This window comes from Eschrichtius robustus, chromosome 8, assembly GCF_028021215.1.
Source record: "Eschrichtius robustus isolate mEscRob2 chromosome 8, mEscRob2.pri, whole genome shotgun sequence".
NCBI classification, from domain to species: Eukaryota; Metazoa; Chordata; class Mammalia; order Artiodactyla; family Eschrichtiidae; genus Eschrichtius; species Eschrichtius robustus.
Window position 1 is genome coordinate 97,312,792 of NC_090831.1, and position 24,005 is coordinate 97,336,796.

The 24,005-nt window shown below is 44.3% G+C and overlaps 1 protein-coding gene across 1 annotated transcript in view; it reads right to left on the bottom strand.

The window, feature by feature from the left end:
• Window positions 1-10,284: 10,284 nt before the first annotated feature.
• WNT2 (Wnt family member 2) overlaps window positions 10,285-24,005 on the bottom strand; it is a 44,735-nt gene continuing 31,014 nt past the window's right edge. The window contains exon 5 of the mRNA XM_068549355.1: window positions 10,285-12,313. Coding sequence (XP_068405456.1) covers window positions 12,084-12,313 — 230 coding nt within the window. The 3' untranslated portion in view covers window positions 10,285-12,083. The remainder of the gene's footprint in view (window positions 12,314-24,005) is intronic.

Consider the following 24,005-nt stretch of genomic DNA (forward strand, 5'->3'; position numbering starts at 1 on the left):
TTTTCCCTTGCTGCTTTTAATATTTTTTCTTTGTATTTAATTTTTGATAGTTTGATTAATATGTGTCTTGGCATGTTTCTCCTTGGATTTATCCTGTATGGGACTCTCTGTGCTTCCTGGACTTGATTGACTATTTCCTTTCCCATGTTAGGGAAGTTTTCAACTATAATCTCTTCAAATATTTTCTCAGACCCTTTCTTTTTCTCTTCTTCTTCTGGGACCCCCTATTATTCGAATGTTGGTGTGTTTAATGTTGTCCCAGAGGTCTCTGAGACTGTCCTCAATTCTTTTCATTCTTTTTTCTTTACTCTGCTCTGTGGTAGTTATTTCCACTATTTTATCTTCCAGGTCACTTATCCATTCTTCTGCCTCAGTTATTCTGCTATTGATTCCTTCTAGAGAATTTTTAATTTCATTTATTGTGTTGTTCATTTATTGTGTTTGCTTGCTCTTTAGTTTTTCTAGGTCCTTGTTAAACGTTTCTTGTATTTTCTCCATTCTGTTTCCAAGATTTTGGATCATATTTACTATCATTATTCTGAATTGTTTTTCAGGTAGAGTGCCTATTTCCTCTTCATTTGGTTGGTCTTGTGGGTTTTTACCTTGCTCCTTCATCTGCTGCGTATTTCTCTGTCTTCTCATTTTGTTTAACTTACTGTGTTTGGGGTCTCCTTTTCATGGGCTGCTGGTTCGTAGTTCCCGTTGTTTTTGGTGTCTGCCCCCAGTGGGTGAGGTTGGTTCAGTGGCTTGTGTAGGGTCTTGGTGGAAGGAACTGGTGCCTGTGTTCTTGTGGGCAGGCCTGTGTCCGGTGGTGTGTTTTGGGGTTTCTTTGTCTTAGTATGATTTCAGGCAGCTTCTCTGCTAATGGGTGGGGTTGTATTCCTGTCTTGCTAGTTGTTTGGCATGGGGCATCCAGCATTGGAGCTTGCTGGCCATTTGGTGGGGTTGCATCTCAGCCTTGAGATGGAGATCTCTGGGAGAGCTCTCGCTGATTGTTATTACGAAGGGCCAGGAAGTCTCTGGTGGTCCAATGTCCTGGACACGGCTCTCCCACCTTGGAGGCTCAGGCCTGACACCCGGCCGGAGCACCAAGACTCTGTCAGCCACATGGCTCAGAAGAAAAGGAAGAGAAAAAAAGAAAAGATAAAATAAAATAAAATAATAATAAATGATAATAAAATAATAAAATAAAAAATAATAAAATTTAAAAATAAAAAAAAGGAAAAGAGCAACCAAACCAATAAACAAATCCACCAATTATAACAAGCACTAAAACTAAACTAAGATAAACATAAAAATCAGAAACCAATCAATCACAGACAGCAAAGCCCAAGTCTGTAGTTGCTCCCAAAGTCCACTGCCTCAATTTTGGGAGCATTTGTTGTCTATTCAGGTATTCCACAGATGCAGGGTACCTCAAGTTGATTGTGGGGATTTAATCTGCTGCTCCTGAGGCTGCATGGATAAATTTCCCTTTCTCTTCTTTGCTTGCACAGCTCCTGGGGTTCTTTTGGCCCCACCTCTGCATGTAGGTTGCCCTCAGGCATCTTTTCCCTGCCCAGACAGGAGGGGGTTAAAGCAGAGGCTGATTAGGACTATTTTGCTCTCTCAGGCCAGGAAGAGGGAAGGGTACAGTAGTCATAACTGGAATGCGGGGTGAGCCTGTGGTGGCAGAAGCCAGCATGACGTTGCAACAGCCTGAGGCGTGCTGTGTATTCTCCCAGGGAAGTTGTCCCTGGATCTCACGACCCTGGCAGTGACGTGCTGCACAGGCTCCCGGGAGGTGAGGTGTGGGTAGTGACCAGTGCTTGCACACAGGCTTCTTGGTGGCAGCGGCAGCAGCCTTAGCGTTTCATGCTCGTCTCTGGGGTCCAAGCTGATAGCTATGGCTCGCGCCTCTCTCTGGAGCTCGCTTAGGTGGTGCTCTGCCTTCTGTGGGCACACGGGGAAGGAATCCCCTCTCCTCACACACCCCGAAACAATGGTCTCTTTCCTCTTAGGCAGTTCCAGAATTTTTGCCGGACTCCCTCCTGGCTAGCTGTGGCACACTTGCCCCCTTCAGGCTGTGTTCACGCAGCCAACCCCAGTCCTCTCCCTGGGATCTGACCTCCAAAGCCTGAGCCTCAGCTCCCAGCCCCCGCCCGCCCCGGCGGGTGAGCAGACAAGCCTCTCGGGCTGGTGAGTGCTGGTCGGCACCGATCCTCTGTGTGGGAATGTCTCCACTTTGCCCTCCACACCCCTGTGGCTGCGCTCTCCTCCTTGGCTCTGAAGCTTTCCCCCAACTCACCCCCTGTCTCCACCAGTGCAGAAGCTTCCTAGTGTGTGGAAACTTTTCCTCCTTCACAGCTCCTCCCACAGATGCAGGTCCCATCCCTGTTCTTTTGTCTCTGTTATTTCTTTTTTCTTTTGCCCTACCCAGGTACGTGGGGATTTTCTTGCCTTTTGGGAAGTCTGAGGTCTTCTGGCAGCGTTCATTAGGTGTTCTGTAGGAGTTGTTCCACATGTAGATGTATTTTTGATGTATTTGTGGGGAGGAAGGTGATCTCCATGTCTTACTCCTCTGCCATCTTGAAGGTCCCCCCAGTTCATGCATTTTAAAAGAAAAGTTCCTAACATAGTTTCTTCATCCCCAGGCAGCATTGGTAAGGGTGAGACTTTTAAGCTCCATTCTGGAACAATGAAAGAAAAATGACATTGCGGGGTGAGTTGTTCCCCTCATGGTTGTCTATATAATCTACCTAGGGATCTGATTCTGCTATAGTTGTACAAGGAAAAATGCTTACATGTCCAAGAAATATGAAAATTGCTTTTGGACATCATTTCACTTATTGCTCCAAAAGAATGAATCACATTCTAGGCAGGATTACATTCCCTAGATTTTATTTACTTATTTATTTTAAGGACCACCTTCTCCATGATCTCACGTTGCTTAGCAGTTTTCTCACAAATTAAAATGCATATCTGGGGGCAGGGTTTTTTTTCATCATGAATAAACATGAGTGTAAATCTATTCCATACACTTTTAGAATAATTGTAATAAAAATTCTCCACCCTCTCCCCTAGCCCATTGTTTAACATTCTATCTAGACCAAGATTCTCTCTTGCTCTCCTACACTCCTCAGATATTCATGTAAGGACTTATCCTTGGTTCCTTTACATTCTAAAGAGAATTTCCTTTTGCTGATTTGACCACCATCAGAAGCAATCCCAACCACAAGGCTGGACTAAATGAGTTGTAGATTAGAAATCAATTGGAGGTCAGTGCCAACAATATGTACTACTCCAGCCCTGCTGGACTGTTTCTAGACCGGAAGGTAGAGCAGAGATCACCTGTTGTTCCTAGAAACATTATCTAATAATCTAGGATTATACAAATCTTCCCAGTTTGCTTTATGGAGAGAAAGACCATCCATACTTCATGTTAAACAAGGTAAAATATTATTATTGCTAATAGATGCTAATATCATATTTATAAGCACTTTGTGCCTTCAAAATATTTTGAAATACATTCTTACATTTGAATACAATTCTGAAATTTTTTTTCTTGGGCATTGTTGCTAAGAAACTTTTAACTGTCTCCCTTCTTTAGGGTAAGAGGGCAAGACTATTATGAAAAATATTTTAAAAAATTATTGACATGTTACTCAACCTGAGTAATCAGTTATTAGATAGGAATTTGGCAAATACTCTTTTTTTATATATAAATTTATTCATTTATTTATTTGTTTATGTATTTTTGGCTGCATTGGGTCTTCGTTGCTGCACGCGGGCTTTCTCTAGTTGTAGAGAGTGGAGGCTACTCTTCGTTGCGGTGCGTGGCTTCTTATGGTGGTGGCTTCTCTTGTTGCAGAGTGCGGGCTTTAGGCACGCAGGCTTCAGTAGTTGTGGCATGCAGGCTCAGTAGTTGTGGCTCGTGGGCTCTAGAGTGCAGGCTCAGTAGCTGTGGCGCACAGGCTTAGTTGCTCACGGCATGTGGGATTTTTCTGGACCAGGGCTTGAACCCATGTCCCCTGCATTGGCAGGCGGATTCTTAACCACTGCGCCACCAGGGAAGCCCAGAAAATACTCTTGAATAAGTCATAATTCATACCATGTTTGAATTGATACATAATATATATATATATTTTTTGATACATAATATTTTTGAACCCTCTTCAGTTGTGGAGTCAATCTCCACATGACAGAGTAAATAGACTTCTTATGACCAGAAATCTTAGATTTTCTAGAAGAATCTCAAAACTACTTTATTTTAAATATAAGTGCCCTGTTAAATGTATAAGTACAAGTCACTTTCTGGTAGAGCTTTTTTACATGTGACTCTACATATGATTTGCTGTCTGGATTACACATAAATGAAGTCAGAAGTCCTTTGGCAGTCCACACGTCTGCTAGAAAATATGGTCATGGAACCAACTAAGCAGTTTTCACTAGTCCATTGGACAGAATACTTCTCCTTGAGTTTTAATCAGAGAGAGCTCTGGTGTACTGGAGAGATCACTGGAGTGAGACTTAGAAAACAAATATTTGAGTCCAGGCTCTCCCTCCTATAAGCCTTTTTATGATCTTGGGCAAATTACTAAATCTCTCTGAAACTTACCTCATCTAAAAAAAGAGGATAATCATAATCTATATCTAAGGGTGGTCCTAAGGACTAGATCCAACCCTGCATGTGAAAGTGCTTGTAAAGTAAAAAGTAAAATACACACATCCCGTGTAGCCCCCCAGAAGGGTCTGGGAAAGGGCATGTCTGTCTTAGTTACTGCTGCATTTCCAGTATGTAGCACAGCAGTTGACTCACAGGAGATGCTCAGTACACATTGATGGAATGAAAAATAACTGTTCTTGCCTGAGGATGATTCAGAGTGTCTTGCTTACATCACAGTCCAAGCCATGAAATTTCTTTTGTTTTCCCATGAATAAAATGCAGAGGTGGGAATAAATTATGTGCGTTGTTCCTTCCAAATGTGACATTCTGTGATTCCATGAATCCTGGAGGGATTCTCACTGCTCTCTTGAAGTCCCATATCCATATGACAGAACAACATAATTTTCAGAAACTGTTTAATTATATGTCTATAATATCCAAACCAGAGGGATCCTCTTGAGCCAATCAGTCAGTTCAGAAAAAATAAAGGAAAATCACCAATGAATGAATGGTTAACAGCCAGAGACATACAGTGTTACTAAACACTGTAGAGGAGGACAGTTTCTCATCTGTGAATCATGATTCTAATAAAATCTCCAAGGACTGGTGTAAATACTTTAAAAAACACAAGTGCTTATTATTTCACAAGAGTTGTTGAGAAGATAAGGCATTGTTTATAGTTATAACAATATGTAAGAAAATTAAACCCTTACTCCTTTCTTCTTCTAGTCATACTCTTAGGCTGGGAATATTTGTCTTGATTAAGCACAATTCCACAATGACAACTCAGAGTTCAAGGCCTTTCATGAAGTCTTCATTACTATTGGAGAATAATGACCAAGGGGCAGATGCCAATTTATGTGGGCGGGTAGACATTTGGAGACTCCAGTTCAGATTTCATTTTCTGTATTTCCTGCTATTTGTTCGGCTGGTGTGCAACCTCCACCTGTAACATGAAGCCCCTAAACATTTACAGATGGGTTTGCCAAACTCCCTAGCCTCTGCCCAAGTAACCAGTGTGAGCAAGCCGGCTGAGTGGATACTGGATGCATCTTCATCATTGAAGTATTTGAATTGGGTTTACAGGCAGTAATGTGATTCCTCTCATGTGTGGAACTTAGGAAAGCCGGCGATGCTATTAAGATAGGATTGTGTGCACTACCTGGGGAAATCCAGAGCCTGTGATTCAATTACAGGGGCTTTCACAGGGTTAGTCAGTACTCGGAAATTACAAAATCAACTTGAGTCCAAAAATAGTCTAAATGGTAAATTGATCTTGTTGGTCAGATTTTACTCATGCTGTATTATCTAGAACTGGATCCTAGCATGAAGGAACAGATGAAGAGTTCTTTTGTTCATCCAAGTGGTTCTCATCTGCTCTTTACTTCTTTGGGTAGCCTAAATAGAAATCCAGTTTGGCCCATGAAAAATTGTCAAGTAAAAGAAGACAGGCTTTCTGTTTCCTTCCTTTAGCCAGTTGTCATCTGCCCCAAGTTCTCCAGCCCGCTGAGGTGACCCTTCATTTTGTCTATCACCCAGCATCTTTCTTCCTCCACTCTACCCCACCTTGCATCCAGCACATGCTGGCCCTTTCCCACCTTCGCTGGCACATGTTGGACAACTCTCTGAATTCCTTCACTCCACTAAAATGCCACCCACACGAGTCTAGGCAGTGTGTGTGGGGGGGTGTATGTGTGTGTGTGTGTGTGTGTGTGTGCAGTGAACAACCTGTAGCTGATAACCCACCCAGGCTCTCCACTGGAAAGTCTCACTATATCTGCTTGAAACTCAGACTTTCTCCATTTTGCAGTGACCCCTCTTGACTATTACCCCTCTTCTGTCCTGAAAAACTCAAAATCACTCAACTATTTTAGGCAGAGCTAGAACGTTCTCACTCCTCCCGCTCCCGGCCACATCTTGGGCTTTTTGTCCCTGAGTGTTGTGAAACTGAGGAGTTCCTAAGAAGAATTCAGCCTCCAACTTCTGAAAACACACTGCATTTTACTAAGAGGACTTGAAGTATTAGATCTTCGGTTCTCAACCGGGAACGGTTTCACTATCACCCGTCGCTCCCCCCACCCCACCTGGGACATCTGGCAATGTCTGGAGACACTTCTGGTTGTCACACTGGGGAGCAGGGGTCCTGGCATCCAGTGATTAGAGACGAGGGTTGCTTCTAAAGATCCTACAATGTGCAGAACAGCCCTCTCACACAAAGGCTTAGATAAAAAGGGAATTTCATTGACAGTGTCTGGGTAAAAAATATTTCGGGGAAATGCCCTTTGAAAAACATACACAGACACATGTGTTGTGTCACCACCTCGTCTTCAAATCGTGCAAGTGTGGGAGTTTCTAGGAATGAATCCTAGAGGGACCAGGAGCAGCCTGACTAGGGGGCTGGTCACCTTGGGGTGCTTGACGTACAGTCAGCACCTTGTTTAGTCAGGTCACCCCAAAATATAGCTCATCAAGGAAGAGAAAATGGGGGGGGGAGGAGTGGATTTCCCTTGCTGGGGGAGAGTTTATTTCCATTTTCTGAGCTTTTGCTGCTTGTATGTAAGTGGCACACACAGGATACACAGATCTCAATAAAAGGGTGAGGGATCTCGTATGTTTTTAATCAAGCTGAGAAAAGAAACATTCAGCTGAGAGCAAGCACTTATATGGAAAACAATAATATGGAGAAGTTGATGGGGATGGGTCTAGCTGCTGTGGAGAGACACTGAATTTATAAACGCTGCCAAAGCATGCTGGTGCCAAGAGGGGGCAAGCACTTAGGTGGCAACCACAGGAGAACACAGGTGAAAACCTGGAATAATTGTTCAATCTAGAATATGTCTTACCTGTGAATTGTAGTTATCAGTGAGGTAAGTCAATTGCCTTCCCTGAAAATCTTTACAAACTTGAAAGACACCTCTTAATCAAGTTGTGTTAAGTGTGGTCCTGAGAAAAGACGGTTTCCATAACCTGCAGGGATTTCTTTTCACCAGAGGGTTTGGCAAGACTATCGCGAGTTTAGAATAACAAAGTCAACACCGAAAATTCGCTTTATTATATTTTGATTTCACAGAAAATGTAGACTTGTAAATAACAATAGTTCTTTGTAACAATCTGTGTGACACTTTTATTAGCTTGTGGAAGTGGGAGGTTTGGTTAAACAAGAAATCCATGTGAATATCAGGGAAAAAAAAAAAAACTAGAGCTGGAACAACTACAATTTAGAAAAATAACGATCATGTTGGGCTTTGCAAACCACCTGTCACCTTGCTGATCCCCAGAAAAATGTAAAGAACATTCTCATGGATGAGTGAAAATTTTCTCTGCCTAGGTAAGGAGAAGGTCAAAATCAGCACACCTTAGCTGTCAGCTTACACCAGCGGACTGCTTTGCAGGTCAGCACAGACCTGACAAAAGCAATTTACCAGCTTTGGAACTGGGAGGTCTATTTGTTGAGAGTACAACTCTTGCTCTTAAGATAAGGAACTCAGGTTGAAGTACAGTAAATAGACAAAAGAATGGTTCTGGTCCATTGGACACCTCTCTGAGCCTTTATTTTGAGAGTGGGCAAGAGGGGAGATAAATGTTCTTCAGCTGAGCGAGACAACACCGGCCCCAGGCCAGCCTTTAATAAATGAGAAGTAATAACAATATCCTGGCCTGAAAATACTGTCAAGCCCAAGCGCATGCACGGTCATGTTGGCTGCCTCTGAGAGAGAGGCCTGCTGTAGGTCTCAGAGAGTCAATGTAAGATTCTTTAATAAGTTAATAAGGCCGAGAAGTGCCAATGTGAAGTTGGATTTTCTGACTTTAAAGCTACCTTTCTTTGAAAAAGAAACGTGATACCTGATGTTCTCAAACTTCGTAATAACTCCGATAAAAAGGCAAATCGTTGTGACAATTGAAAACATCTCTTGAAATTAACCTTGGCAGCCTGGAGCACAGCTAGACAACAGGTATGGACAGCTGAGCAATGGCCCGAGGCCCTAAGGCTCAGGGGCCTCCAGATGCCATGGAAGTAGGTGCTGGGAGGGGACAGGGAAGCAACAACAGAAGGAAGGGTGGAGGTTACCCACTAGAGCTGAAAAAGCCACTCTCCACCATCACCAGACTCAGCTGGTCTCTTGGCAACAGCTACCTGGCTCGTTCCCTCTCACTCCCCCTCCCGTGATCAGGCCACGTGCAGATTAAATTGCCATTTGGTGGATCCTTCTGGGATGCTCATTTCAATCTAGTGACACCCATAAAAGGCAGAGCGGATAGGCGGTGTTCTATGCCTGGGGTTGCCCTATGCCTCTCCCACTCCCATCCTGAAGTAACCGTGGTCCATTAACAGGCCAGGGCCCCCATCCTTGAGGGGCACAGAGCCAGAGCCAAGTGTGGTCATGGCCCTGGGGGCGTTTGTGCGTGAGTTTAAACCATTTGAGGGGATAAACTGGTCTCTTAAGGCAGGGTGTTAATGCTTTCAGAGCATGAGGGACTGTCCAGGACGCTGTAACTAGAATACACATTGAAAAGCGTGTTCGCCGAATACCAAGATCAGTCGGCACCACAGACCAATTGAGAGGGGCAAATCTATTGAAGAAAAAAACCCATTTGCTAAGTCTGAGAATCATGTGCAAGTATATCTTTAAGAAAACTCCAGTGAACTAGTGAAGATCTCCTACTGTGTGGAACGTTTTCAGAAATGGCAGAAAAATCAATAGGCATCATCTTGAGCTTAGAAAACTTCCACTTATAATAAGATATTTACTGGGAGGGAATTTGTAAGGGGATTTGACCTGAATGGATTCCCTCATTATTTTATTTTGGGTAATTCATGCCATACATTCCCTTAAAAGCCTGGATAATCAAGAGTTTAGTATCTTTTAGAGTCATGAAATATTGATCCTGTACCAAGCCCTAAAGAAAATAAGTTTGAAATTATCTTCACCTTTTTAAAAATTTGGAGATTTTTCTCTTTCAGAAGTAAAAGCAGATAAAAATATTTCACCCTCTTATTTTACTCTCCACAGTGGCTTCATCTACTGCCGCTGGAGATGGCTGCCATAGTCTCTCTTACAAAATAGGACAATTTATGCAGCAAGAGGCAGTTTATGAACAAGGGGACATGGACGTGCCTTGTCCCCTTGCTCCTTATCAGGAAGGATGCATTTCAACATAAGAAGAAAGTCAGATCTAAGCATGCCAGGGATAAACAAACAAACAAACAATGAACATCCCCTCAAGATGCTAGAATTGCTTAGAATCCACCAAGTTAATTCTGAGACAAACTAGTTTCATTTAATAGATAAAGTGCTTAACTTTCTTGAAGACTCTTAGAGTGTGGTCCTGTTTGTGGGAGTGTCAGGGTAATGGCTGGTATTTGTACAGATCCCTTCACTTCTCTTGGTCTCAGTTTCCCCAGATACAGGCTGAGGGGAGCTAAGATGTCCTCTAAGATCCTTTCCATGTCTAAATATATCCATGGATTTATGACTTCACAGTTCATTCAGCAGGAAGGGGGGCTGATGGTTTTGGGACCCCCAAGAAAGTCCCTCCATCCTCCCACAGCAAGCTTCAGTGTAACTAAGACTGAGCTCACCTGTTCGGCCTCCCACTCACCCCCCCCCTCCCCGCCCCCAGACCCACACTGGGCTCAGAGCAGCTACCACCACGCTCCATTCCTCCCACCCTCTGAATCCATGGAATAAAAAGAAGGACGAGCCACTTTGGAAAAATTAGACAATTAATTTTAGGGTTTGGGAGTGAGTGAAAAGAGATGAATTCTGTCATTTTTAAGAAGGCTAGGAGGCAAATATCATTATGACAAAGCACTCCAGAGGGTTGATTTCCAAGAGGCTTGGTGTAAATGTCCTGCTCTAAATCAAGGATAGAGAACCTGAAGGCCAAAGTATCAAAGGGTAAGCAAGCATCAGTAATTTGACACCAGATGCCTGTAATGAATCATCCTGTTAGTTAATGTAGCTCTGTGAAGAGATCACAGTTAGAACTAGAACCTAACTGGAGGGGGGTGATGAGGAGTACCTTCGTGTATTTCACCCTTCTTTCATCTGATACATCTTTCATCTGATAAAATGGGGCAGGCAGCCTCTCCATTTTCCTTGGATGTCATCTTTCGGTTTAGGGCAGAAGCCGGCCACAATTTGCATATTGATGTTCCCATAATTACAGCTGAGTCCCTTAAATATAGTCTCCAAGTTACGATTTGTTTGCAATATAATACACTAGGGTTACCAACTTTATAAGCAAGGCTATGTGTTATTTGCTTGAGGCTATGGTATCTTGTCATCTTGTAAGCGTCAGATGAACACAATTAAATATGACAGGTCTTTACAATGTGCTTGAAGGGTGACAGGAACTAGTTGATGCCCCTTTGCGCACACGGCCGAGTTCTTTTAGTCGTCCACTTATGGTAGGGGCTGTCCAGGCGTGACCTCGCTCTGGAAACCTCTCTGTCAGCATTTTGGTTCCCTGGTCTTGTCATCCCCAAAGTTTTCATTCTTAAAGCCATTTCAGTTACAGAATTCCATGGGCCACAAGCATCACACCAGGTAGGAATTTCATTCCCCCCCTTCCCCCTTATCTGTACAGACGTGTTTTCTGACATTCCACTCATTAGGTTACTTTCCTCCATCTTCACTCAACAGTTACAGAATACTGCCAGATCATCAGTTTTCTTTTAAATTCCCTTCAGATTCTAAGTGATCTCATTCCCTAAAAAGTTCTTTATATTGAGTGGACAGTAATACAAAGCAATCACTTTCTGAGGCTTTTGCTATTGCACAGACTCCAAACTGTACCAAAGGACAACAGACCCACCTTGTCACGTCAGATTTTAACATGACAACAAATGCCTTGAAATGCGAGCATTTGAAACCTAAAGTTTATTGAAAGCCATTTTTCTCCAGCCAATTACCAATCACCCCAGAGGTGGTGGCTGTGAAAATCACTTGATCAGGCAATAGCCTTGCTTGGTCTTTTCAAGAATTAAAGTTAATTCAGTAGGGGTTTATCCTGCTTTCTACACTTACCCTCTGGACAGAAGTATGGAATTTCTTAACTGTGAACATTTGTTGGAAAACACAGAGGAAGCTCCTTTGAGACACTCTTTTTCCCTCTGGCCAACTGGTCTAGAAGAGGAAATGTCTAGGTGGGTAGAGACAGTGGTCTGGGCCCACCACCCCTCCCCCCCCAACAGCCTGTCACGACCAGGAAGAGACGTGCCTCAGGGTGCCGGAAGTCGGAGAAAATAGGGCATGCTTAATGTGCAGCGTGTGGGCCCCGTCCTGGGCCCCCAGGGAGCAGGAAGAGGCTTCCGTAGAGACAAAGGCCACGTGCCTAAGGAAACATCTCCCAGAAGGAACCCAAGAGCCCAGCATCCTTGCAGATCCAATGGAGTCCTTGTGGGAGGGAAGGTGGATGGTGACCTCCGCTGGGGTCATGTGGGAGCCACCCAGTTGGGGCTCTTCGGGGCCTTGCACGTGTGCACATCCAGGGCTTCCAGGCAGTCCTGGCAGCGCACAGCACAGCACCAGTGGAACTTACACTCGCACTTGGTCATCCGGGTGACGTGGGAGGTGTCATAGCCTCTCCCACAGCACATGACTTCGCAGCTGTCCATGCCTCGGGAAGTCAGGTTGCACACACGGCCTGCTGTACCTGGGGAGCCTGGAAGACAAGCCAGGGGGTGTCACTGAAATGGTGTGGGTGGAACACAGTATGCTTCGAGAGGAAGAGGTACGGGGTCATCCTCCAGGACGGGGCCCTGATGCCACCTCACCACATCCTGGGGCTGTGCCACCAATTCTGTGGACCCACGGAGCATGTGTCAACCCTGGGGGCAACAGCAGTGAGCGCCACGTCCAGGAAGAATGGATGTGAAGCTTTGGAGCTGCCTTGGACATCCTGACTCCAGCATTCCCACTTCTAAGTTGGATAAGCTTTTCAGATTATCCTTACCCAGCCTTAGATTGATGGGTCACTGAATGGGCAAGGTCAGATCAGGATGAAAGAAGGAGCCGTACTAGTCCTCTCTCTCCCAGCCTTAAATCACATTAAGGAAGCAGTGGCCAAAGTTAGCTCTGCTGGAATTTGTTGGGGTATGGAACCCTCCAATGGTGGGGATTTTGTCTCCCTGGATCTGATTACACTGGCTTATTAGAAAGACAAGAGAACTCTGGTTGCTGAAGGGCAGGTGTGGGCATCATTTGTGTAAGGCCTTGAGGAGGGAGCAATGCCCAGCCGGGTTTATCTTCCGTGCTTTGGTCTAGTGGGTCATCTAGATGTACGTGAGACACCTGGCTGAAGCCAGGATTCTAGGTCTTTGATAAACAAAACTGGTATTAAGAGCCTGTTAGAAATGACTAGTGGACATTGTCTTAGTTAATTAGGATGATGCTTGCTGTTTGGCAATTCATATTTATGTATTTGTTTCTCAAAGAATCTCAAAGCTAGGAAGGCTCTTAATTGTTCTTTTCTTGGGGAGGCACCCAGAGTTCTTTTACAAGAGCCTTATCTGGTAACAGAACCAAGTGTAATGGGCACTTTTAGAGAGTCTGCTCAGCTTACAATGATCCTTTCTGCACAGAGCAGGGCGCCTGGCAGCCATGGTGAACAACGTGACCCTGCTCTGTTGGCAGCAGGTGACTGGGCCAGGGGTGAGCACCGGACTCGAGCTGGGCCAATGAGGTAGATTTCCCTGAGGATTTGTGGTTCTGATGGGGACAGTACAAATTCCAAGTATAAACACAGCAGCCATTGGCAGCCATGTACCACGATGAGGTCTGTGGACGAGAAGACATCACAGAGAGACGAGAACGAGGCAGATGTACAGAGACAGTGAGGATAAGACATGGAAAGAGAATGCTGCCCAGACCTTGGACTATTTTCTGGACATTTCTCTCTGAGGTCTGGCTGCATTCCAACCTTTGGATACCTCGAGAGACTGTATCCTTCTAATAAATTTCACCTTTCAGCTTAAAGCACTCAAGTTTCTATTACTTGCAATTGACAATCCTAAATAACCAACAAACCTAAAGAAGCTAAACTCTTTATTAAAAACAAAACAAAACCAAAAAAAACCCACCTTTTATCGGGATGAAGACAGTGGCTTCATTTTCCATTCCTCCTTCAGTTAACTAGGAATTTTTCCCTCTTCATAACTCCTGCAGTGCCTCGTGACTCTGTGCTTATCACATTCCGCCCTGTGTTCCAATTATCTATATAAATGTCATGTTGCCCTGCCTGTCAAGAATGACCAAGGAAGCAGCCAGGTTCAAGCAGGGCATGGGGTCAAGAAGAGGAGTAGGAGGGGCAGGACTTGCTCTGCGTGATCAGACCACTGACATCAGGAAGACAGGCAGGGCAATTTCATAAGGGCAGGAAGGACGGTGAAGGGCCGGAGTCAGGGTGGCGGGTGGGTCAGCCAGGGATGGCCCTGAACCTCCATCGTGCTGAAGAAGCAAAGCGTTGGAAGAGACAGCAGCTGGGCCTGGATTCGGGGCAACCATCAGGACAGTACTCAGAATTCCTGACTGTGCAAAAAGGACTGGCTGCTACATGCTGCCTTTCTTAACAGCAGACCCCTTTACTTAATTCAGCAAACGTTTAGCGAATGCAAACATGTGTGAGACACTGTGTGGCTACCTGGGGTTTCTGGCGGTGGCCATGAGGAAATAAAAGAATTAGGATTCACTTCCTATTCTCAGGGAACTCACGATATAATGAAGAGATAAATATGTAAAGAGTTATTTCCACTACTTCAAGATAACTGCTCCATTTGCCAAAGACCTACTGTAGCCAACGGTAGAGTTTTGTGAAAACACCACTGCAAAGCTCAAGACAGTAGAGAGGTTATTTAGGGCTTGGACAAGTCAGGGTTCAAATCCTAGCTTTACCATATATCAACTGTGTAACCTTGGGCACGTTACTTAATCTCATTAAGATTCAGTTTCCTCCTATGCAAAACTGGGATAAAAACAGTTCCTTCCTCATAGGGCTGTGGTGGGGACTGAATGAGATTCTGCCTGGAAGCACCTGGCATAATAAGTGCTCAATAAATGTTAACCATTCATTCACTTAACAAGTGTTTAACAAGAGTGCCTACTATGTGCTAGGCACAGTTCTGGGAGCTTGGGCTGCTGTATCAGTGAACAAAGCAAAGATCCTGCCTGCCTCGAGGAGTTTATGTTCTAGGGGGGGTAAGCCAAGCATATTATAATAATGATAGTTATTAGTAATAATAGTAGAAAACAGGATCAGAAAAGGAGCTGTTAGTGGTTTTGTAGAGGAGGTGGCATTACAGATATGACGTGAAGGATGGATAGAAGATTTGAAGGGGAGAATGGGGTGACAGGCATTTCTGGCAAGAGAGAACCTCCCAGCAGAAATTCAGAGGTCAAGAACACAAGAGACTGTGCAGATTCAACGTGGCCGAGGCAGAGGGTGTGTGTTAGGCAAAAAGCACGGAAAGAGAGGTTGGAGCAACAGGTCAAAGAGTCTTCCTGCCTTGCTGCAATTTGGATTTTATTCCATGGTGGGTGGTGAGCCAGTCCAGATTTCTATTCAGGGAAAAATATGTTGAAATGATAAATCTGGAAGAGTGGCTTGGGGCAGGGAGGTATCTTGAGGCTGTTGGATTAGTCCAGGCAAGAGATAATGAGTGGAGACAGAAGTGGGACAAATACAGGATGGGTTGAAGAGGAAGAATCACTAGGTCTTGGTGACTCACTGAATTAAAGGGTGAGTTGGATGGTGGGGAGTGTCAAGTAGGAAAGGACTGAAAACTGTTCATCTGGTTCAACAATAAGGAGGTAACTCATGCCTTTTGATGAGAGCAGCTTCAGTGGAGCAATACGGATGGGTGCAGTGGATTGAAGAGTGAACAGGAGGAGAGGCCAGGTGATGATAGAGTGTGGGCAGTTTGCAAGAAGCTTGGTGATGAAGTGGACAGAAGAGCAGAGCTGCAAGGAGTGATGAAGCTGAAGGTGGAACTTTAAGGTGATTTCAGGCCATTACGTTGATTGGTAGTTTGCTATGCAGCAGGAGTTACCTGATACATTGTGTAGGTTTTCATTTATATAAAGTACAAAAGTGGGGAAAACTAGTCTGTGCTATTAGAAGTCAGGGTAGTGATATCTCTTGGGGAGGTAGTGAAAAGGGGCCTGAAGGAGACTTCTGGAATACTGTTCTCTTCAGGTTTCTGATCTGGGCACATGTTACCTGGGAGTGCTCATTTGAGACAGTTCACTTAGCTGTACACATGTGGTACACGCACTTTGCTGGATGCATTTTATATTTCAATAACAAGAAGAGAAGGGGGAGGGTAAGGAGGGAGAGGAGCAGGAGGCAGCAGCTAAGGCCACAGACGCAAAGACTTGGAAGAGTGTTGGCCGCAGCTGGAGGGCAGTGCTCAAAGGGGACAGTGGCAGGAGATGAGCCAGTGACGTGGGTAGAAGCTGCCTGTGAAAGGCCGTGTGTCACAGGTCAAGGGGTTTATGTTTTAACCAAGGGCAGAGGAACGCTATTGAGAGTTATTACACAAAAGGGAGACGTGATTTGACTTGTATTTCAGAAGAATCACTATGGGTGACTGGTTTGAAGGGGGCCAGGGTGAAGGCCAGGAGACAAGTTAGAAACCAATAAAGCACTCTGGGCAGGACACGATGTGGCCTGGATGCAGACAGTGGTAGTGGGAATGGGAGAGGTTAACGGGCTCGAGGGAAGCTGAGGCGGCTGCACCTCAGGACGTGGTGATTGACCGGACAAGTGGCTGAGAGGATGAGGGGAGTGGAGAGGCGCTCCCAGGCTTTGGCGGGAGTGCCGGGGTTTACGCGGGGGACATTCCCTGAGGTGGGGGACACCTGGGCGGGGCAGGCTCTGGGGAAAGATAACGAGCTTAGTTTTCAGCATGTTGAGTTGGCTGTGACTGTGTGCCACACAGGTAGGAATGGTCACTGAAATCCTCTCTGGGACTCAGGAGAGAGGTCAGGATGGAGACGCCGATTAGGAAATCTTTGGCAGAGGTGGCAACTGAAGCCTTGGGTGTGAATGAGACCCCGAGGGGGTGTGAAAAGTGCTCTCACCTGCCATCTCAGAGGTAACTGAGTTTTGACCTTTTATGTGTTTTGTTCATAAGCCCTGCACATCAATAAGTATTCCTCACTTCCACTGATATACATTTATCAGAATATAAATACATAACCATGCAATTAGAATTCTTTATCCCCTTTGGGGCTATGGGGCCCAGGGCCCAGGACAGGGAGGCCAAATGTCTCATTCCTGGATCAGGCTGGGGGCCTTTTACTGACATCGAACTCCGTGGTCTTTCCCCGGCGGCTTGCAAGCCTAAGGAGGTTGAATCTTGTGGTCTAACTCAGCCTGGACTAATGGTCCTGGTGGGTTTTGTCCCCCAAATGCAGCAAACTGAACTAGACTCCAACTGAACAGAAGGTTGTTCAGTGAAGTGGCCTCAACACCATCCAAACTCTGAGGGGAGCAAAGCGATGGCCGCTGGCAAGAGCTTAACTAGGAAGTGGTTTCAGAAAAGGAGACAAAGACTCTGGCACTGAGCTCTCTCCGCAGTTCAGTGTTCAGCTACACAATGCTGGAATTCACGATGAATCTGAACCTACCACTCTCCACTGGCTGCCCAGACAGGGCATAATGAAGGCCCAGAAGAAAATGTGAGACGGGTGTTTGAAGGTTGAGAGCCACTGATGTGAGAAGGCTGTGGGGTGGCAGCCTGGAGCAGCAATGGCCCCTCTGAGGGGTCAGCGGCACCAGGATGGGCCAGCCGAGGGGAGGACGAGGCTGCCTAGTGAAGGACTACAAACTGGCCCTGCTTTGGGGTTTGGATCTCATTAGATCTGATGACAGACTGCAGGGAGGAAGGGCAGTTTTGACACTTGCTGCCGTTTGAGCAGAATATAGAGCCATTTCATCAAAACCCTGAAAAGAGAGTTTGCCAGAGTGCAGAAGCTACACAAAACTTGTTGGTATTGCTTCCTGTATTGAAATTATAATAAGGACTCATTATTATTGATAGCAATAGGGCTCTACTGTCTTAGGGACTTCCCATTAGCCTTTGCAAGACAGAAAACATCACCATCACCATTATTCTTGAAATAAAAAGAATCAAGACTATACGTATATATATATAGACAAGATTATACACATGTATGTGTGTGTGAGAGAGAGAAAGAGAGAGAGAGCGCTCACATGTGCTTTATGAAAAGCAGCCACTGAGTTTTATGACCTGGCTCCTTGTTTGGTTCTGAATATTTGCGACATATACTTTTAGATCTCTTTTTCTAAATAATATACCAACTTAGTAAGTAATGAGTCACTCATTAGATAATCTGATGACCCCACCTAGGCCATAACAAGAGCCCTGGGGAAATAAAGCCAGCTACACCTACCAGAAGAGCCAGTTTTCACATTTTCAAAGCCAGATAGAGCTGAAGTTCTTTCATCCTTTCTTTTCTTCTCTTTTTCCCTCTTCTTTCTTTTTTCTCCCTCTACCTTCTTTTTTATCCTCTTTCTCTCCTTTTTGTTCATAACTGGGGCCAATATTTGTGGAGCACTTACACAGGCCAGGCCCTGTGATAAGCCTTTGCCTGCATCATCTCATTTAATTCTCATAAGTGCTTATAAAGTAGGTACTATTATCATCACTGTTTTGGAAATGAGGAAACAGAAGGTCAGAGGGGTTAAGTGACTTGCCCGGGATCACACAGCAAGCAGGTGGCAGGGTCAGGATTTGGAGAAGCCTTGTCTGACTCCAGAGATGGAGCTCTTGACCTTGTGATTTGGCCTCGTGTCCCGCCAGGCCCCAGAAAGCAGGCTCATGTGTAACAGTATGTGATCAGTGCTTTAGCAGATTTCCTGTTCTCTCCCTTCATTATTTTATTAACTGAAGAACTCACAAAGGTCCTGACATATAACTCTTTTGGAGGGGACCTTTTCCTCCAATGCATGATATGCCGTAGACAATTAGGACACCCGAAGTTTTGTGAGAAAGTGAACAAGGCTTGTTAACATGGTATTTGTAGCTTACACTGCATTTTTCCTGTACTGATATTCCTGTTGGATTCCTGTCAACTTTTTGAGGAATGAGACAGACTAAATACTTTGCAATACCAGAATGCACATCTCCAAAACACACGTGCTCCCAAGTTGGTTCTAATATATGTTGCTGATGTGGCTACTACTGAAGACTCTGGGAGGAACCGTCCCTAAACAGAACTCTCTGGTTCAGGAAAGCCTATAGCACCAAGCTCGATCGCTTACCTAACTCTTCTCAGACTTCATTCTAAGATTCTCTGCGCCATTTCCAAATGCCAAATTGATCTTTATGGGTCAAATATTTGCATCATACAATATCTACAAAGCCTGTGTGGCTGGCTTTAAAAATACTTCAAAGGAGAAATTTTAAAAATATCTTTGAGTAATGGCCCTAATATTAGTCTCCCCAATTGATATGTTAAATGGATAAACACATATTTAGATGCTTCAGATTTAACATGTTTATTTAAAAGATCATTTATATTGCTTTTTAATGTTATTTCTTACTACACTTTGATTTACTCAGTTCACTTAAGAGAAGTGACAAGTTGGAAGCTCTTCTCCCTGACTTCCCTTTGCTTTAGGTTTGTGAAGTGTGCCCAGATGTGTGACCTGCCTGGGTACAGATCCCAGTCCCCAGACACAGTAGTGCAGACTCAGCCTCAGTGGACCCAAACCTTCATCTATCATCTTCATACCGCGCTGTCATCAGATCATCTGCCTAGAGTCAGTGCCCGTAAAATCCGGGCAGTCTGTAACCATGGGAAGGTACGGGTTCTAGCCAGATGGACCTCTCTCCTCCCACAGGTGTTTTCCTCACCCTGATTCACACAAGAGCTCACATATGCATGGGAAAAAGATGAAGAATCAGAGTTTCTAAATCACGTAAGTTTGGGACCACATAATGCCCCTTTGGTGAAGCAGTGCTTAGGGAACTTTACAGAATCAAGCATCCCATCCCCAGAGCTATAAAATTAATGGTGGAGTCAGGGTTCCCAGCGCAAAAACACTTCTGTCTCCCCTGACATGCATCTTCTTGACAGCAGAGGAGGATGGAGGGCTTTTGCTAATAGTTCCCAGACCCACACCTCAGGGACCTGGAGAAAGGGCACTCCCTCTTGCGCTCTCTCTCTCTGTCTCTCTCGCTCACGTGCTCTCTCTCTCTCTCTCTGGATGGGCCTGTATCTTTGGAAATTCCTGCCACTCCAGGCTGACAGAAGCCCATATGTTGACCGTTAGGGCATAAGGCAAGATTCACTTAAGCCCGTCATCCAATAGGCTGTTTCTCCTCTGGCTGACTTACACGTTGTCATTCACAACACAGATTTATTGAGGAAAGAAAAGAATGTTAAAGAGCAAATGTTAGAGACCGCACATTCATCTATTGGAAGGCTTCCCCCTTCCTCGCATCAGTGATTGCAAAGCTAAAGCGGGGAAGGACAAAGTCTCTCCACTTATCTCAGAGGGTTTTACTCAACATTTTCATAATAACTAGGACAGGTTTGACTGGCGCAGGAAAGCATGTCCCATTAAATTAGCAAATCCTATCGTGGAATTAAAGTTGTTGAGGTTAGACGTGTCAAGGTTTTCCATATCTGGCACTAGCTAGCCTACCCAAGTTCATTTCCCACTGCCCTCCACCCGTGTCCTCTAATCAGGCCATCTACTGAAGAGACTTTCTGATGTCACAGCCGTGTAGACTGTTTGCTCATAAGAGTTACTCTCATCTGCTGCACTGGACTTTCCTCGAACTCCTTTAGATTGAAAGTCTTCCCATCCTTCAAGATTCAGGCCTACTTCAGCACCTTTCATAGAGCACTCCCTGGCTGCTCCAAGCCCACCTGGACCACCTTCCTGAGTCCTATAACGTTAGCACGTCAGCCAGTAGAGCTCATACACTGTTTTGAAATGTTTGATGATTTCTCATGCATCTTGCTTCCCAAGGACAGCATTAGGCCTTATATTTCTTCTATATACTGCATTGTGCTCAGGTGGTCAACATATACTTCCTGATTTATTAAATATTAAAATCAATTCCTTAAAAATTAAGATCAGCCTTCCCTTGCCAAAGGAAGGCACACTTCTCCAGGGAGGGGTTACCCAGTCCCCAGGCACTATGGGAGAATAGACTAGCTAAAAGCCAGGTTTTTACTCAAATTATCTCACTTGATACACAGAGAATATATACAAGAAATGTGGCACATTTTTAAATGACAGAAATTCAAAACGACAACTTAAGAGAGTCTGTGGCATCAAGTTCAGGTTGTGTTATTGCAAATTTAGAGTAAGATTAATGAACAATTCATTCATTCATAATTGAATCATGGGAACCTTAGGAATTTCTAGGTGAAACACATATCTTAAGAGACCCAGAGAAGTTAATTTGCCCAAGACTACCCAATTAGTAATCAGTAGAAATAATAATAGGTAGCACCAAAGTCTCCTAGTCTATAATACAGGGCTCTTTCCCTAGGAATATGAAATTTGCATATTTTAAAAAGGAGATTTACCACACTAGCACAAAATAGGTTTCAGGGGGAAAGCTTAAAGGAAGTAAGCAAATACATTATTTTAAAGTACTTAAACATTCTTTTGCTCGCAACACATTAATATGGTAATTAGAGATAATTTTTTTCTATTTCCAAAAAAAGTAAAGGATGTCTATTTGGTAAATCCTTTGTTGTTAGTAGTTAAATTACGTCAAAGATTTCAAAATAAGAAAATAAAAATTTTTTTTCTGCAATTTTCTTTCTTTTGAAAGAAAAAAATTCCCTTTTTTAAAAAATTTTCACAAATTCAATCTGATTGTTACTTTCAACTAATTCAAATTAGGGTACTTTTTAGTGTATCCTAAAAGTATAGTAATTCTAGCAAATCTATATTCCAAAAGGTAATGCAGATTTATAGATCATGCCTATAACATAAAATAGCACTGGAGGTAAAAAGTATTTTGCTATGTTAACGAGGAAATCAGATGAACTACCCAGTAATCCCACTGATAACAGTAAATGAAAAAGGCCCCCCCAATGAGTAAAAGAACTGAGTATGTGGTGGCAGCTAAAAGCAACAGAGTCTGCTGCTGCATTTATTTGAGACCTTTTATCTCATCCAAGGAAATGGGCAGCCAGCAGCACCTTAAGCTCTGTAAATGCCCCACTAATGCACCTGAATATGAGGAAAAATTCCATTTAACACTTAAGCTTAAATGGGAATTTTCACAGGCTGTGTATTATAAAGTAATCAGTGATGAGTGAAGACGTGCTTAGTAATTACCTGTCAAAGGAAGGTAAAGTTATCTTTAAGCTACGACACTGCACCAATATAAGAATCCACCTAATATGATGAACATATTTTATGTTGTTTATAGCTTGCCATTTAATTCAGTTCAACACATGTTTATGTACTAGATGCCAGGGATTCAGTGGTGAACAGACATATAGTTCCTGCCATCATGGAATCGGAATCCAGTGGGACAGACAGGAAAAATGGTGACTTAGAAGCTTCACCAATACATTTTTCATATCATTCTCTCCTGTTCTAGCACTTTTGAGGTATCAGTTCATGAAATTTCTACAATAAAGCTCAACACAGAAAGGAATGAATAACTGATTCTTTACTTTTCAAAGTGACAAATGTAAGGTAAGACCTTGTAATAGTGCAATGGAGTGAGGACTGAAACCTAAGAAAATCACATTCCTGTCCAGGCAGGGTTCCCCAGCACCTAGCCTGAGTCTCCTTGCCTGCCACCCACCTGGCTCGTCCACAAGGACAAGGAGGCCTATGAAACCACGAGGGCAAGGACCAAGTGTGTCTACCTCATTTTTGCATTCCTGGGGCTTATCGTAGTTTCTGGCATATAGAAGAGGCTTAATAAATATTTGTTCCATGACGAGATGAGGGAGCTCAGGTGTCCTGGTGGGAATTGTACATTTAGTATCAAAACAAGGTCCACCCACTGCTATTGGCTGACATGGTGTTCCCTTGTTTTTCATCAGGTCACAAGCACAGCAGTCAGAGGTTCTGCAAACCAGACCACACCACAGGGCAGGTCTAGAACACCAAACTCTGTAAGCCGTGGTTGGAGTTGTGTGTTCCCATGGGTACTGAGCTGTTTGCTAAAGATGATTAATGTGGAAAAAACTGTGATACCCGAGGGAGGTCTTACATCGTTCACAGCCTGCAGCTCTCAGCCAGGTACAGGTAACCCCCGATGGTGAGAAAGTTCACTTCGAGCATTTCACTTTTACGAAAGACCTACACTGGTGCCTGTTTTTTGTTGTTGTTGTTAACTGGAAGAAATCCCAAGAGAATTTTCGCTTTTACAAAAAAAGGCGAAAAGTGAAAAGAGCACTCAGCGTTTGTTTTTGCAGCAAGCTGTTAGAGAGGCAGCGCACACCTGAGCAGCAGGGGTGACCCCCGCCCCCCATCAAGCTCCCCAGGACCCACACAGCATCTCAGCATCAAGGCGCCATCACTTTGGAAGGAGTCTGTGAGGATTTGTGCTTTATCTCAATTTATCTTGTGCGTCTATTAGCAAGATGTGTCCTAAGGTAATTGCTTATTCGCTTTACGCCATTTCGGCTTACGAAAGGTTCCATGGGAAGGCTCTACTTCCAGACAGTGAGGGAAACCTGTATCGGGTTTTCAGCAACAAGTTAAACAACTGTTGAACTCCATTTGCTTTTTGTACTTGACTGGACAAGAGGCGGAGGGTTGCTTGTTTTCTACAGTGGGAGAAGAGACCTCAGGGTGACCTCTGGCCCAGGTCAGGGTTTTTACAAAATAACCAGTGAAAGTGGCCTGTGATTAGGTGCAGACGCTGCCCTGGAGAGGACAGCAGCATTCCTTAGTTAGCGATGCACCTATCTCTAACTTAAGGGTTTCTTTGATTTACAGATGCCTGGGGCAATAACCAGAGGAGATAACCACAGAACCACCCTTCCCAGAAAGCCCAGTTCCTAGATCTGCCCTCTCGTTTGGCCTGCAAAATGTCACATGCACAGCATCACATGGCTGTACCTACTCTCCAAATCTCTGGGGAGTATTTATAGTTGAACATCAGAGCACTCACCTTCTTCAGTTGAAGACTGGGGGAAAATGTCTTTTGTTATTATTGTTGCCATAAGAAAATCTTCCTTAATCAGGTTTTGAGCTTATCATTTCTTAGGAGCAACGGAAGACATTAACACTCTGGAAGGGCTTGTCATTGAAAGGGGCTTCCAGGCAACCTGAGCTGGACATGGGTCAAGTCTCTCCACCTCCCACCTCCCTGCTTTGTGGGCACCTCATCCCATTA